This window comes from Phacochoerus africanus, chromosome 12, assembly GCF_016906955.1.
Source record: "Phacochoerus africanus isolate WHEZ1 chromosome 12, ROS_Pafr_v1, whole genome shotgun sequence".
Classification (NCBI taxonomy): Eukaryota; Metazoa; Chordata; class Mammalia; order Artiodactyla; family Suidae; genus Phacochoerus; species Phacochoerus africanus.
The window spans coordinates 39,202,444-39,215,426 of NC_062555.1; the positions used below are offsets into that span (position 1 = coordinate 39,202,444).

Below are 12,983 nucleotides of genomic sequence, written 5' to 3' on the forward strand. Positions count from 1 at the left end.
ACGAGATGGTAAAAGACAAACCCCTAAATATTTGATAAATTAATTAATACATTAACGGTTATTACAAAAGACTACACCAAAATGAAAGTGGAAACTTGTATTAAGGATTTTATTGTGAATCAAGACGAGTCCGATAAGCATGAGGTAAAGAACTGTATATGCATAGAATTAAATTCAGAGGCGTTACAAATGTTCATTCGTCCCGAACATTTTGTCTGGGTGTTCCTGCTTTAGCTGTCGCCGCGCAGCTACAGTTGATGCATAGATGACATATCCCCATGAGAGCAGTACGACCGCGAGGAGCAACTGAAAAATGCAAGAAAAGGAGTAAAAGCAAAAACACGTGAGTGGCATTTCCTCCCCGCCCCCATCAGACAGACCTGCACGTTGCCAAGGTGGAAATTTTAATAACAAACTTGAATAAATGGGGTTCCGGAGGCGAGTACACCAAGCCGCCCTGACGTAAGAAGCGGAAGAGCGTGTCCTCCAGGAAGAGGCGGAGTCGAGGTGAGAGAGTGAAAAGCTTAATTCAGGAATGGATTTTGGAGTTTTTGGGCGCTGAAGAAATACGGGGCCTTCCACCCGAGGGCCGCAGGAGTCGAGCCCTTGGGGCCCCGCCAGGCCCGGGACCTACCGCTGAATAAATCCGGTCTAGGGTGCGGCGACTCACTGGCTTCATGGTAAGGAGGCGGCGGCGGTCCACGGGCACGAGCAGAAGCTACAGGCCTTGTAGTATCCTCCCGGGCGGTGGCTGCCGGGCGGCGGCGGCGGCAGCGGCGGCCATCTTGCAGCCGGGCGCGAGCGCCCGCCCCGTCGCCTCCGCGCGCGTTTCCCATCGAGCGGCCGGCCTCTTCCGCCCGGAGCTGGGGGCGGGGTCACGTGACGGCGGCCTAGCCCGCCTTTGAGGGAGGAGGTGGGAGAAACGAGGAATTATTTACTTCCAAAGTGGGTTTTTTGTTTTTGCCGCTAAGAGGGATAGGCTTGAGTCGTCAGCCGATCTTCCTTCAGTTGCTGTGCAGTATTAATGCAGGATAAGGTACTGTCGTGTGCATTTAAAAGTTTACTTGAAAAAAAAAATCCACGTTTTAAATATTACACCGGCGTCCAGCGGTGGAAGAATTAATGTTTCCTCCGGGACTTGTTCCCACAACATAGGTAGTCATTCGTGTATATTTATCTTTGAAGTAAGCTAGAATGCCGCCCGCTTTTATGTTAACTAACTCATCGTTATGGGAGTCCTTGTTAATTGAGCTTCTTTAAAAAGTCTTTGAGAACGCGGTGGCTTGTTGATGTCAGTGATACTTATAAAAAGAAGTCACCTGGCACGGACTACCTAGCCTAATGTACCTGCCAATCAACAAGTGTTGGTTGAACATTTGTGCTCAGAACGGTAGCAAGATAAGATAAATATTAAGCCAAAGGACGGAGTTCTGTACTCGGGCCGTTGTAGTAAGTTCAGCTCTAGAATGTTTGTGACGCGCACATTTGAGGCCTAACGGTTGAATGGGGCAACGGACCGCTTTAGGCTCTAGACGTCTTGTCTCTAAGTATCTCAGTTATCAACTGCACAGAGTTTTCATCCAGCTTTCGGGGAGTGCGGAAGGAGGAAAACGTTATCTGGGGACGATTTCAAGGCTCTGTGGTCATAGGTAAAATCCCTGTTTATCCCCAGACTGGAATAGATCTCTGTCTCTGAAGACTGTAAACCTCGGACTTGGGATTCCATTCGAATCCCGGTGTTGGTTGGTAACTGCAACCGAAAGTCTCTTCAGCTCCGTGTAGCTCCGTTCCTTTATCTGTACAGCAGAGAGTTTCAGTAACTTCTCAGAGTTTGGTGAGGTTTAAAAGGAGATAGAACTAGTTACCGTGTCTTCCGGGTAAGGTAGAAGCGAACATTAAACCCCCCGCCGTCCGCCGTCCACCCCCCCCCCCCCCCGAGAGATTGATAGTAACAGGAGTGAAGCTGTGGTAGCGATTTCTGTCTCGGGGGTGCTCTCGCCGCTCCCATTCCTGGGGCGGAGGGCGGTGGACGGTGGGGGAAGGGCCGGGCCCGGGCTGAGTGCGCTAGGCCCCGCCCTCGCTGCTGGCGTCTTCCACCGCGCATGCGTTACGCTGGCGGGTGCTGTGTTTTGACGCGCTGGGCCTGCCAAGTGGGTTTTGCCTTCTGCCACCGCCTCCAAGCTGCCATTGGTGATGATCGCTTTACGTCACAGGGGTCGCAGCAGCCGCCGGGGTCTCCGCTGTCTCGCGAGGAGGGTGAAGCGCCCCCGCCCGCTCCGGCTCTTGAGGGCCGGCGGAGAAGTCGCCGGGTTCGCCTTCGTGGGTCCTGCCGTCACCGACCCAGCTTTCTGGGCCGCCGGGAGCTTGCCACGAGCGCCCCAGCCGGGCCTGCACCGGCATCCTCCGAGGTGAGTGAGATCGGGAACAATGGGGCGCGGAGGTCGGAAGGGCTGGGCGAGCCCAAGCTCCCGCTCGCATCGAGGCCCAGGGGCGCGGGAGCTGCAGTCGGGCCTGAGGGGCCGTCGCGACCCGGCGGGCCGGGGTCCGGGACAACGGCTCCTGCGGCACACCTGTGGATCCACGCGGTTCGGGTGGGCGGGGAAGGGCTGCGTTTCTTAGCAGCGCTACCGAGAGCGCGAGCCCGTCGGTGTACTAGATGGAGCTTGGTCGTAGGGGAAAAACCTGACACAAAACACAAAACAGTCGAGTCTGAATCGTGGCGTCACCTCTGTCAGAGATGTGACCTTGGATGGGTTGCCTAACCTCTCTGAGTATGTCTTTAAAATGGGAATAACAATATTTTAGTTTGTTGTGATTATGTAATGCACGCGGTGCTCACCCTAAGGAAGGGACTGTCGCTGTGGCTGTTGGAGTTGTCTGTGTACTGTTACATCCCTTGAGCCTGTGACTTCTTCATCAAGTCAGTGCAGCTTTTCTCACGGGCTGCTGATTGGTAGACTGGAAGGGGGCAGTACTGAGATAAAACAAATAGTGATTTGAGGGCAAAAATGGATAGAATTTTTGGTAGGTAATTTTCAAGATTTTTTTAAGATGAATAACTACAAAGCTATCGAAGATTTAATAGCCGGTGAGAGTTTGGGGTTTTTGCTTGTTTTTAGTCAATGACTTTGACAGCTGCACAGTCACTCAAAGCAGTCTTATCTGGAATGAGTGGCTTTAGAGGGGAATGGTTTCCAAGTAGTTCTTTTTAATTGCTGGAAATGAAATTAAATTTTGTGTTATGGTCAGTAGATTCTATAACTTCTGTTTGATTTCTTTGGGATTGGTGATGAAATTACAGTTCAGAAAGGTACAGTGATTTCTTTACTGTCAAAAAAGATAAGGCCCAGATTACTTTTAATACTTCGGGGTATATTTCTAGTTCATCCACTTGGTGAACCCATTTTAGCTGCTTTGCTTAGATATGTTAAATGCAACACTGATATTAATATGAAGATCATTTAGTTGTTACAGACTGTCATCTTTCTGGGCATTTATAATCCATCATGGGTGATGGAAACGACCAAGATTAACTTTATTTTCACATAACGTAGAAAAACAGTATTAAGTTCTTACTGTACAGCTGCACATCAGAGTTCCCCTTGTGGCGCAGTGGAAACAAATCTGACTAGGAACCATGAGGTTGCGTGTTTGATCCCTGGCCTCACTCAGAGGGTTAAGGATCTAGTGTTGTGGTGAGCTGTGGTGTAAGTCGCACATGTGGCTCAGATCTGGCGTGGCTGTGGCTGTGGCGTAGGCTGGCAGCTGTAGTTCCAATTAGACCCGTAGACTGGGAACCTCCATGTGCTGCAGGTGCAGCCCTGAAAAGACAAAAGACAAAAAAAAAGTTCTTACTACACACCAAGTACTGTGCCAAATGTTTACATGGAATATATCCCTTCACACAACCACTTTTTTTAGTTAAGTACTGTTACTTAACCTGTTTTAGAATTGAGAAAATGTAAGGTTTTGAGGAAATAAATAACTTTCTCCAGATTACACCCTAAGAAGTGGTTTTGATTCTCAGCCCTGGCTCTGCATTTAGAATTAACATCAATTTCTTCATCAAATGTAATCAACAAGTGATTAAATTGTATGTATATATAGTGATAATTTAAGGAGTGCCGTAAAAGACAACTTTTAAGGAAGTGTGGCTTTATTAAATATTTAATTCTGCAGAGAAATCCTACTTTGTTTGTATCACTGAAGTTTTTTAAATGCCCAGTCCGTGGTCTAATTTAGACTCTAGACTCCTGATTATTTATCACTTCCCACCTGCCCCTCCGATCCATTTTCCCTAGATATGTATGCTTTTTGATTATCTGAAATTCCCCCCAAAATGTGATATGAAGGGTTCTTAGCCCCAGTAAAGCCAACACATTTCGGAATCTGTGTAAGGGAAGGTTTTGCTTAATCAGTTTATCCTAAAGATGGTAAACTTTATGTGGAATTTGGGAGGCAGTTAAGGAAAAGTGTTCAGAAGAGCTGATTAATCTTCTCTTTTGTGAGGAAATTCATTTGAAGTCATTATTCCTAGAGTACTAGGGTAGAGAAACCTTTATCACAGCCTTCTTCTAGAACCTGTAACATTAAATCTACCATCAGGTCTACCTTTGCTATGTGAGCCAGAACTCCTCTTGCAAACCTACATATCTTTTTTTGTTGTTGTTGTTTGTTTTTTTGCCATTTCTGGGGCCGCTCCCGAGGCATATGGAGATTCCCAGGCTAGAGGATCTAATCCGAGCTGTAGCCATCGGCCTTCGCCAGAGCCACAGCAACGCGGGATCCGAGCCGCGTCTGCGACCTACACCACAGCTCATGGCAACGCTGGATCCTTAACCCACTGAGCAAGGGCAGGGATCGAGCCTGCAACCTCATGATTCTAGTCGGATTCGTTAACCACTGGGCCATGACAGGAACTCCCAAACCTACAAATCTTAAATATCTCTTTTAGCCTTCCTTGTTTTATACCTTTATTTGTATTTATTTTAAAATTTTTGTTGCGATATAAGCTCACTTTTTATTTTTTAATTTTATTTATTTATTTTTTGTCTTTTTAGGGCTGCACCTTCGGCATATGGAAGTTCCCAGGCTAGGGGTTGAATCAGAGCTGTAGCCACCAGCCTACACCATAGCCACAGCAACTCAGGAACCGAGCTGTGTCTGCAACTTACACCACAGCTCACAGCAACGCAGGATTTATAATCCACTGAGCAAGGCCAGGGATGGAACCCACATCCTCATGGATCCTAGTCGGGTTCGTTAACCACTGAGCCACGAAAGGAACTAAGCTCACTTTTTAAAAGTAGAGGATGCAGTGGGTTTTAGTATATTTACAGAATTGTGCAGCTGTGATGTAATTGAACATTTTCATTATCCTAGAGGGAAACTTTATCCCCCTCTACCAACCATCAGTCTACTTTCTATCTATAGATTTGCCTCTTCTCTACATTTCACATAAAATAGCATGTGGTCTTTTGTGATTAATTTTTTTACTTTTAGCATAATGCAGAGGTTCATCCCTGTTATGTATCAGTACTTTATTCCTTTTTATTGTCATATATTTTATTGTACAGAGATAGTACATAATCAGTTGATGGACATTTGGGTTGGTTTGTTTTTGCTTTTTAGGCCCGCATCTGCAGCATATGGAAGTTCCCAGGCTAAGGGCTGAATCAGAGCTATAGCTGTAGGCCTACGCCACAGCCACACAGGATCCAAGCCAAGTCTGCGACCTACACCACAGCTCATGGCAGTGCCAGATCCTTAACCCACTGAGCAGGGCCAGGGATTGAACCCACATCCTCATGGATCCTAGTCAGGTTCATTAACCACTGAGCCATGAAGGGAACTCCGTTTTTTTCCATTTTTAAGCTATTATAACAAACACAGCTATGAATATTCACGTACAAGTTTTTGTGTGTTTTTGTTTCTTTTGGATAGATAGGTGTGGAGTACTGGGTCATGTGAATTAGCATATATTTTAAATTTAGTATATAGTGGTGATTTTGAAAGAGTAAATCACTAATGTGATTTACATTCATTGCTATTACTTGATGTTCCTGATGAATACATTTCTTTGTAGCTAAAGATATTCCTGTGTAGAAATACAGACCAGAACTAGTAATTGTTCCTTTTACCTGATGTGGATGATGTTACTCATCATTCTTTTGATTTGTGCTGTCAAATTGGTTAACAGGCTTATAAAACTAAGGAAGGGAGGACTAAGATTCCATTTTTTTAAACATTATAATTGAGATTTTGTTTCACTTGAACTTTAAATTTACTACCAAGATTTTTTTTTTTTTTTTTTGGTCTCTCTGCCATTTTTCTTGGGCCGCTCCTGTGGCATATGGAGGTTCCCAGGCTAGGGGTCTAATCAGAGCTGTAGCCGCCAGCTACGCCAGAGCCATGGCAACTTGGGATCCTAGCGGCGTCTCCAACCTACACCACAGCTCATGGCAACACCGGATCCTTAACCCACTGAGCAAGGCCAGGGATCGAACCCTCATCCTCATGGTTCCTAGTCGGATTTGTTAACCACTGAGCCACGACGGGAACTCCCCAAATAATTTTTAATAAATTCATTCTAGGTTGTAATTTTTATGTGAACTAGAAATGTTTAATAAACATTTAGAGTCTATATTCATATAGAGTCCATATTTCAAAGAAACAAATGAAGATAAAGGGTATTAACTTGAAATTCACAGTCATTTTTGAAAGTCTAATCCCTTTCTTATATAGAGAGGCAAACTAGAGTCCAGAATTAATGTGGATTTCCCCAGTATATAGAGTTTGTTTTAGGTGAAACCTGGTCTTTAATCCAGGTCTGATAACCTCTCCAGTGTCCTCTCCACTCTTCACTCCTTCCCCTAATGCACACATAGTCTCCTATCCTAAAGGCTTTTATTTTTAGGGGGTTTTTTGGTTTTGTTTTGTTTTGTTTTGTTTTCTTCCTTGAGTAGGAGAACTTAAAAATATTTGAAGTAGGGGGAATGCTGAGGATTTATGCAGTATTAAGATTTCAGGGTTTAAATATCTTAGCAAAAATACAGTTGGCATTAATGTATTTATTCCATTATGTTTAAGAACAGTGGTAATTTTTATACTTCTGTGCTAGAAAACAGAGGACTAGAAGTATCTGGACCCTGTAAAGAAACTCATTCAGTATTAATTGGTTCCTAGTAAGTTATGGCTCTTAAGAAAGCTAAGGTGCCCTAGATGAGCAAGTTTAGTTTGAAATCTATGATGAAATATTTATATTTTACAATCATAGGTTTTTGTTGTGGATTTTATTTCTTTTAATTTTCTTGGCTGGATATGGCCAATGAGTCTCTTGTTTAGAAAATTCGAATTTTATTTGACTAGACAGCACAGTGACTGGTAATTGGACTTCCTATAATAAAGGAGGTGGAGAAAGATGGATAATAAGCCCAAGAAAACATACAGAAAGAAATTAATATTTGCCATATGTAAATGATTAGTATAGAAAGCAGGTGAAGAGAGATTTTATAGGATAACAAGGCCAAAATGAATGCAATTAGATTTCAGCTCTGGCAAAATCATTTTGTAAGTTGTGGACCAATATAAACTGATAAATTTAAAGAAAACAAAACTAGTCTTTAAGATTCTAGTGATCCTTGTGGGGAAAGATAAGGGGACTGAAAGCATGATTTCAGGATACTTTGTAGTTGACTGGATCAAATAAAAAGTTGAAAAAAAGCTTCGTAGGGATGCCGAAAGGAGTCAGTGATGAACTGAATATCATAGTGGAGTAACAATAGTGTAGTATAATACTAGTGTAGTAATAGCAGCAACTGACATTTACTCAGCAGTTTCTACAACCAGACACTGCTCTTGAGTGCTTTTTACATTTACTTATTTCATTTAGTCTTCACTAAAAGATCCTTTTCTGTGTGTGAAAGATCCACCAAAAGTAGAGAACTAGTTTAAATATAGGTGAATTTTCTGGTGTGCAGATTTTCTCACTAAAGCTATTTTTAAAGGGACATATGTAATACCTACCACAAATAAAATCAGTAGTCCGTATTTTTTGAGGCATATGTATGAAAGATATAAGACCTTACACAGAAATAACTCCAACTGAGAACTCTGATATTTTGGGGGTTTGTTTTCTAGAGGATTGGGGGAGGAGGACATAACATTTTAAAAAATCTGGGATAATCATGAGAAAATGTTAGTTGTTAAATCTGAGTGGTGGATACATGGATACTTGGTATATTTTCTTTTGTAATTTTTTGTACAGTTCAAATATTTCTCGAATTTTTTTAAAGAGTAAGAGAATATTACATAATATCTGAGAGCTTACTAAGTACCAGGCACCTTTTCTAAGGGTTTGGGTTTTTTTAAAGCATCTTCACAAATCCTGTGAAGCAGATTGTATTATCAGTGATCTACAGGTGAAATTGAAGCGTGAGGGTAGTAACTAGTTCTCAGTCACATTGCTGGTGTGGAATCAGGATTTAAACTTAGGAAATCTGACTTTTAGATCTTGCGCTTTAAGTACTATGTTACTATGCTACACTGCCCTTTTATGTTACAAAGATAGTGAACTACTCAGCTATTTTCACCAAAGTGTGTTTTAGTCATTTGCATTTTTTTTTCAGATTTAGTCATTCCTCTTTTATCAGGTTACTGATATATTTTTTTCCCTTTTACAGATAATGGCATCAGCCGCTAAGGAATTTAAAATGGACAACTTTTCACCTAAAGCAGGCACTAGCAAATTGCAGCAAACAGTTCCAGCTGATGCATCTCCTGATTCTAAGTGTCCTATATGCTTGGATAGATTTGATAATGTGTCTTACTTAGATCGCTGTTTACATAAGTTCTGTTTTCGCTGTGTACAGGAGTGGTCAAAAAACAAAGCTGAATGTCCACTGTGTAAACAGCCCTTTGATTCTATTTTCCATTCTGTGAGGGCAGAAGATGACTTCAAGGAGTATGTCCTAAGGCCTTCACACAATGGTTCCTTTGCTACTCCTGATGTTCGGAGATTCCGCTACCGTACAACTATGACAAGGGAACGAAGTGCTTCTGTTTATTCACCTAGTCGTCCCTTGAATAGAAGAACAACAACTCCACCAGATAGTGGAGTACTATTTGAAGGGTTAGGCCTTTCAGCAAGATCCAGAGATGGTGAAATTTCTCCATTCATGAGACAGATTGCAGTGAGGAGGCCAACAACTGCAGACGAAAGATCTTTGCGGAAAATTCAAGAACAGGATATTATTAATTTTAGGCGAACTCTTTATCGTGCTGGTGCTCGAGTTAGAAATATTGAAGATGGTGGTCGCTACAGGGATATTTCAGCTGAATTTTTCCGTAGAAATCCAGCTTGCCTTCACAGATTAGTCCCCTGGTTAAAACGTGAACTCACAGTTCTCTTTGGAGCTCATGGATCTTTGGTGAATATCGTCCAGCACATCATCATGAGCAATGTTACTCGTTATGACTTGGAGAGTCAGGCATTTGTGTCTGATTTAAGGCCATTTTTACTTAATCGGACTGAGCATTTTATACATGAATTTATCAGTTTTGCTCGATCTCCTTTTAATATGGCAGCTTTTGACCAGCATGCAAATTATGATTGCCCTGCTCCTTCATATGAAGAAGGTAGCCATTCTGATTCTTCAGTCATAACAATATCTCCAGATGAAGCTGAGACCCAAGAGCTAGATATTAATGTAGCCACTGTTAGTCAAGCACCATGGGATGATGAAACTCCAGGGCCATCGTATTCAAGCTCAGAGCAGGTGCAGGCTTCCATGTCTTCCCTTTTAAATACTTCTGATAGCTCAGATGAAGAGCTTGTAACAGGAAGAGCCACATCTCAGATACAAGGAGTACAAAGCAATGAAGACCTAAATAATGACAGTGATTCTTCTTCAGATAATTGTGTTATTGTTGGGTTTGTTAAGCCACTAGCTGAGAGGACCCCAGAACTTGTTGAACTGTCCTCTGATTCTGAGGAATTAGGCTCTTATGAGAAAATGGAGACGGTGAAGACACAAGAACAAGAACAGTCTTACAGTTCTGGTGATAGTGATGTTAGCAGATGTTCATCTCCAAGGTCTGTCCTTGGAAAGGATGAACAAATAAATAAAGGTCATTGTGATTCTGGTACAAGAATCAAATCAAAGAAAGAAGAGAAACACTCTACATCATTGTCCTCTCCCAGAGACCTGAGCTCATCCATCAGAGGAGACAGAGTATATTCCCCATATGCCCACAGACACAGAAGGAGGGGAAGATCGAGAAGTTCAGATTCACGCTCCCAGAGTAGGAGTGGGCATGATCAGAAGAATCGTAGAAAGCATCATGGGAAGAAAAGAATGAAAAGCAAACGATCCAGAAGCAGGGAGAGTAGCAGACCTAGAGGTAGAAGAGACAAAAAGAGGTCAAGAACTAGAGATAGCAGTTGGTCTAGAAGAAGCCAGACTCTGTCTCTAAGTAGTGAAAGCACAAGCAGATCAAGATCTCGTAGCAGTGATCATGGTAAAAGAAGATCACGGAGCAGAAATAGAGATCGTTACTATTTAAGAAATAATTACGGAAGCAGATATAAGTGGGAGTATACTTACTATAGTAGAAACAAGGACAGGGATGGCTACGAATCATCTTACAGGAGGAGGACTCTGTCCAGAGCTCATTATTCCAGACAATCTTCAAGTCCAGAGTTTAGAATTAATTCATCCTTTTCTGAAAGAACAAATGCTAGGAAAAAAAATAATCACAGTGAAAGGAAATACTACTACTATGAAAGGCATAGATCAAGGAGCCTGTCTAGTACTCGATCAAGGACTGCATCTACAGGGCCTGACCGGACGAGAAATGAAAAGCCTGGCGGGAAGCGAAAATACAAAACGCGGCATTTGGAAGGTGCTAACGAAATGGCTCAGCCATCTCGTGAATTTGCTTCTAAAGTAAAGGAAAGTCATTACCAAAAATCTTCATCAAAATTGGATGCAAGCTACAAAAATGAGAGTGACAGCTTTTCAGACAGCCGATCATCAGACAGAGAGACAAAACACAAGAGGAGAAGGAGAAGGACCCGGAGCCTAAGTGTAGAGATAGTTTATGAAGGGAAAGCTACCGATACAGCTAGACATCATAAAAAGAAAAAGAAGAAACATAAGAAGAAGCATAAGAAACACCATGGCGATAATGCTTCACATTCCCCAGTTGTGATTACCATTGATAGCGACAGTGATAAGGATTCTGAAGTAAAGGAGGATGTAGAATGTGACCCTAGTGGTCCTCAAGACCCTCTGCAAAGTGAATTTTTGGCTTCTTCCTTGGAATCATTTGAAACTAAAGATGTAGTTACAATAGAAGATGAATTTGGTGTCCTGAGCAAGGAGTGTGATTTCACCACACTTAGTAACAACTTGAATAATGCCAACAAAACTGTAGATAATATTCCACCCCAGGCAGCTTCAGTTGAACAAACTCTTGATGTGAGAGAAGAGAGCACCTTTGCCTCTCATTTGGAGAACCAGTCCAGTAATGGCTCGATTCAGACTGAGCTGTCAAGGCAGCTGCCGTCGCCACGGACATCATTAATGTCAGTGTCTCTTGGTAGAGACCATGATATGTCTTAAAACTGCCAAAGCATCTCATTGAGAATCCTGATGGTATAAAAAGAGGAAAAGACAAGCAAAAAACAATGTCATCTACTGCAGTCTATTTAAAGATGACTTTTGGTAAAAACTCTTTTCTCCTTTAAAAATATTTTAAGTGGTTTTTTTTGGTCTGTGTGTGTATGTTAAAAATTTGTAAAAACCATTATTTGTTCAAAAGTATGTATGTCCCACCCTCAGAGATATGCACTTTTAAGTGAAGAAAATGATATTGCTAGCAGTTTATTTAAAACTTGGGATCCTTTTTAAATAAAAAAATATAAATTTTAGAAGTTATTTCATAAAGCCATATGGTATTGACATATTTTTAAAGTAGTTGATGAGTATTTTTGAATTTTTTTTTTGAGAGTTATTCTGGAAATGTGTTATAAACTAGGAGAATCCCTTTGGACAGTCTTTATTTTTCTTCTTAAGAATTTATATGATTCAAAACCATTTCTTCAGGTTAAATTGAGGCATTTTAATCTACACGGTTTATCTTGACACCTGCCAAAAGAAAAATTTAAATATTTCCTTTATATACTTGTTTATCTGGACTGCCAGTAAAGCAAATGTGTATTCAACAAAAGAAATAAAACAGTTAACACTTTAAAACAATCCAGAAATTTTCTTATGCAGTATTGTTTTTTAAATCAAATTATTTTAGTAGAGCTAAAATCTTGTAAATAGTTAAGGATATACTTGTGTTATAAATACTGAGTTTTAGCTGAACTGCATTTAACCTCACAGTTTTAGTGATTATTTTAGTTCTTTAATGGTTATGAAGAGTATCTTATTTGCTCTCTGTCTTCAGCAAAATGCAGTTATGTAGCATTTAGCTTACTAAAAACAAAAACCCTTGCCAGATTTCTTTCTCATTGGTGGTTCTTTTTCCACAAAGTGGCTATGTTTGTTTATGTTTTACTCTGTTTCAGAGATGATAAAAACTGTTCTAGTCTGTAGCTCGATGTAGGCTTGCCCGTGAATAGCAGGCCTTGGATCAGGTCTGAGTTTAGCTGTCATTTTGCCTTGCTGCCTTATTGGTTCATTGTTTAACAGAAACTGGAATGCCTGCTGCATGGCAGATTCTGTACTGGTTTTTAGGGATTCCATGCTAGATAGAAGCAGGTATGCTCCCTGCATATATGTGTATATGCATATTAAAAACTAAGTTCTCAGAGTTCCCGTCGTGGCCCAGTGCTTAACGAATCCGACTAGGAACCATGAGGTTGTGGGTTCGGTCCCTGCCCTTGCTCAGTGGGTTAACGATCCAGCGTTGCCGTGAGCTATGGTGTAGGTTGCAGACTCGGCTCGGATCCCGCGTTGCTGTGGCTCTGGCGT

At 41.8% G+C, this 12,983-nt stretch overlaps 2 protein-coding genes across 3 annotated transcripts; one reads left to right on the forward strand and one right to left on the reverse strand.

Moving 5' to 3' along the window:
- Positions 1–82: 82 nt before the first annotated feature.
- SMIM27 (small integral membrane protein 27) lies at positions 83–817 on the reverse strand. Its single transcript, XM_047754993.1, has 2 exons — positions 635–817; positions 83–306 (listed from the first exon to the last, which is right to left on the reverse strand). Exons 1-2 carry the CDS (start codon positions 677–679, stop codon positions 184–186), a joined length of 168 nt encoding a protein of 55 aa, XP_047610949.1. The 5' UTR covers positions 680–817; the 3' UTR covers positions 83–183.
- Positions 484–12,507, forward strand: TOPORS (TOP1 binding arginine/serine rich protein, E3 ubiquitin ligase). Of its 2 annotated transcripts, none has more exons than XM_047754992.1 (3): positions 484–680; positions 2,214–2,408; positions 8,682–12,507. In XM_047754992.1, exons 1-3 carry the CDS (start codon positions 678–680, stop codon positions 11,622–11,624), a joined length of 3,141 nt encoding a protein of 1,046 aa, XP_047610948.1. In that variant the 5' UTR covers positions 484–677; the 3' UTR covers positions 11,625–12,507. The 2 variants fall into 2 exon arrangements, with proteins under 2 accessions (XP_047610948.1, XP_047610947.1); XM_047754991.1 differs by lacking the exon at positions 484–680 and adding an exon at positions 910–1,036.
- Positions 12,508–12,983: the final 476 nt, after the last annotated feature.

What these genes read in the sequence shown, in the direction of transcription:
- SMIM27 (XM_047754993.1), bottom strand. Translation starts at nt 679, where the DNA reads ATGAAGCCAGTGAGTCGCCGCACCCTAGACCGGATTTATTCAGCG. An exon ending in TAGACCGGATTTATTCAGCG is followed by an intron (nt 307 to 634) that starts GTAGGTCCCGGG and finishes TGCATTTTTCAG; the next exon opens with TTGCTCCTCGCGGTCGTACT.
- TOPORS (XM_047754991.1), top strand. An exon ending in CTGCACCGGCATCCTCCGAG is followed by an intron (nt 2,409 to 8,681) that starts GTGAGTGAGATC and finishes TCCCTTTTACAG; the next exon opens with ATAATGGCATCAGCCGCTAA.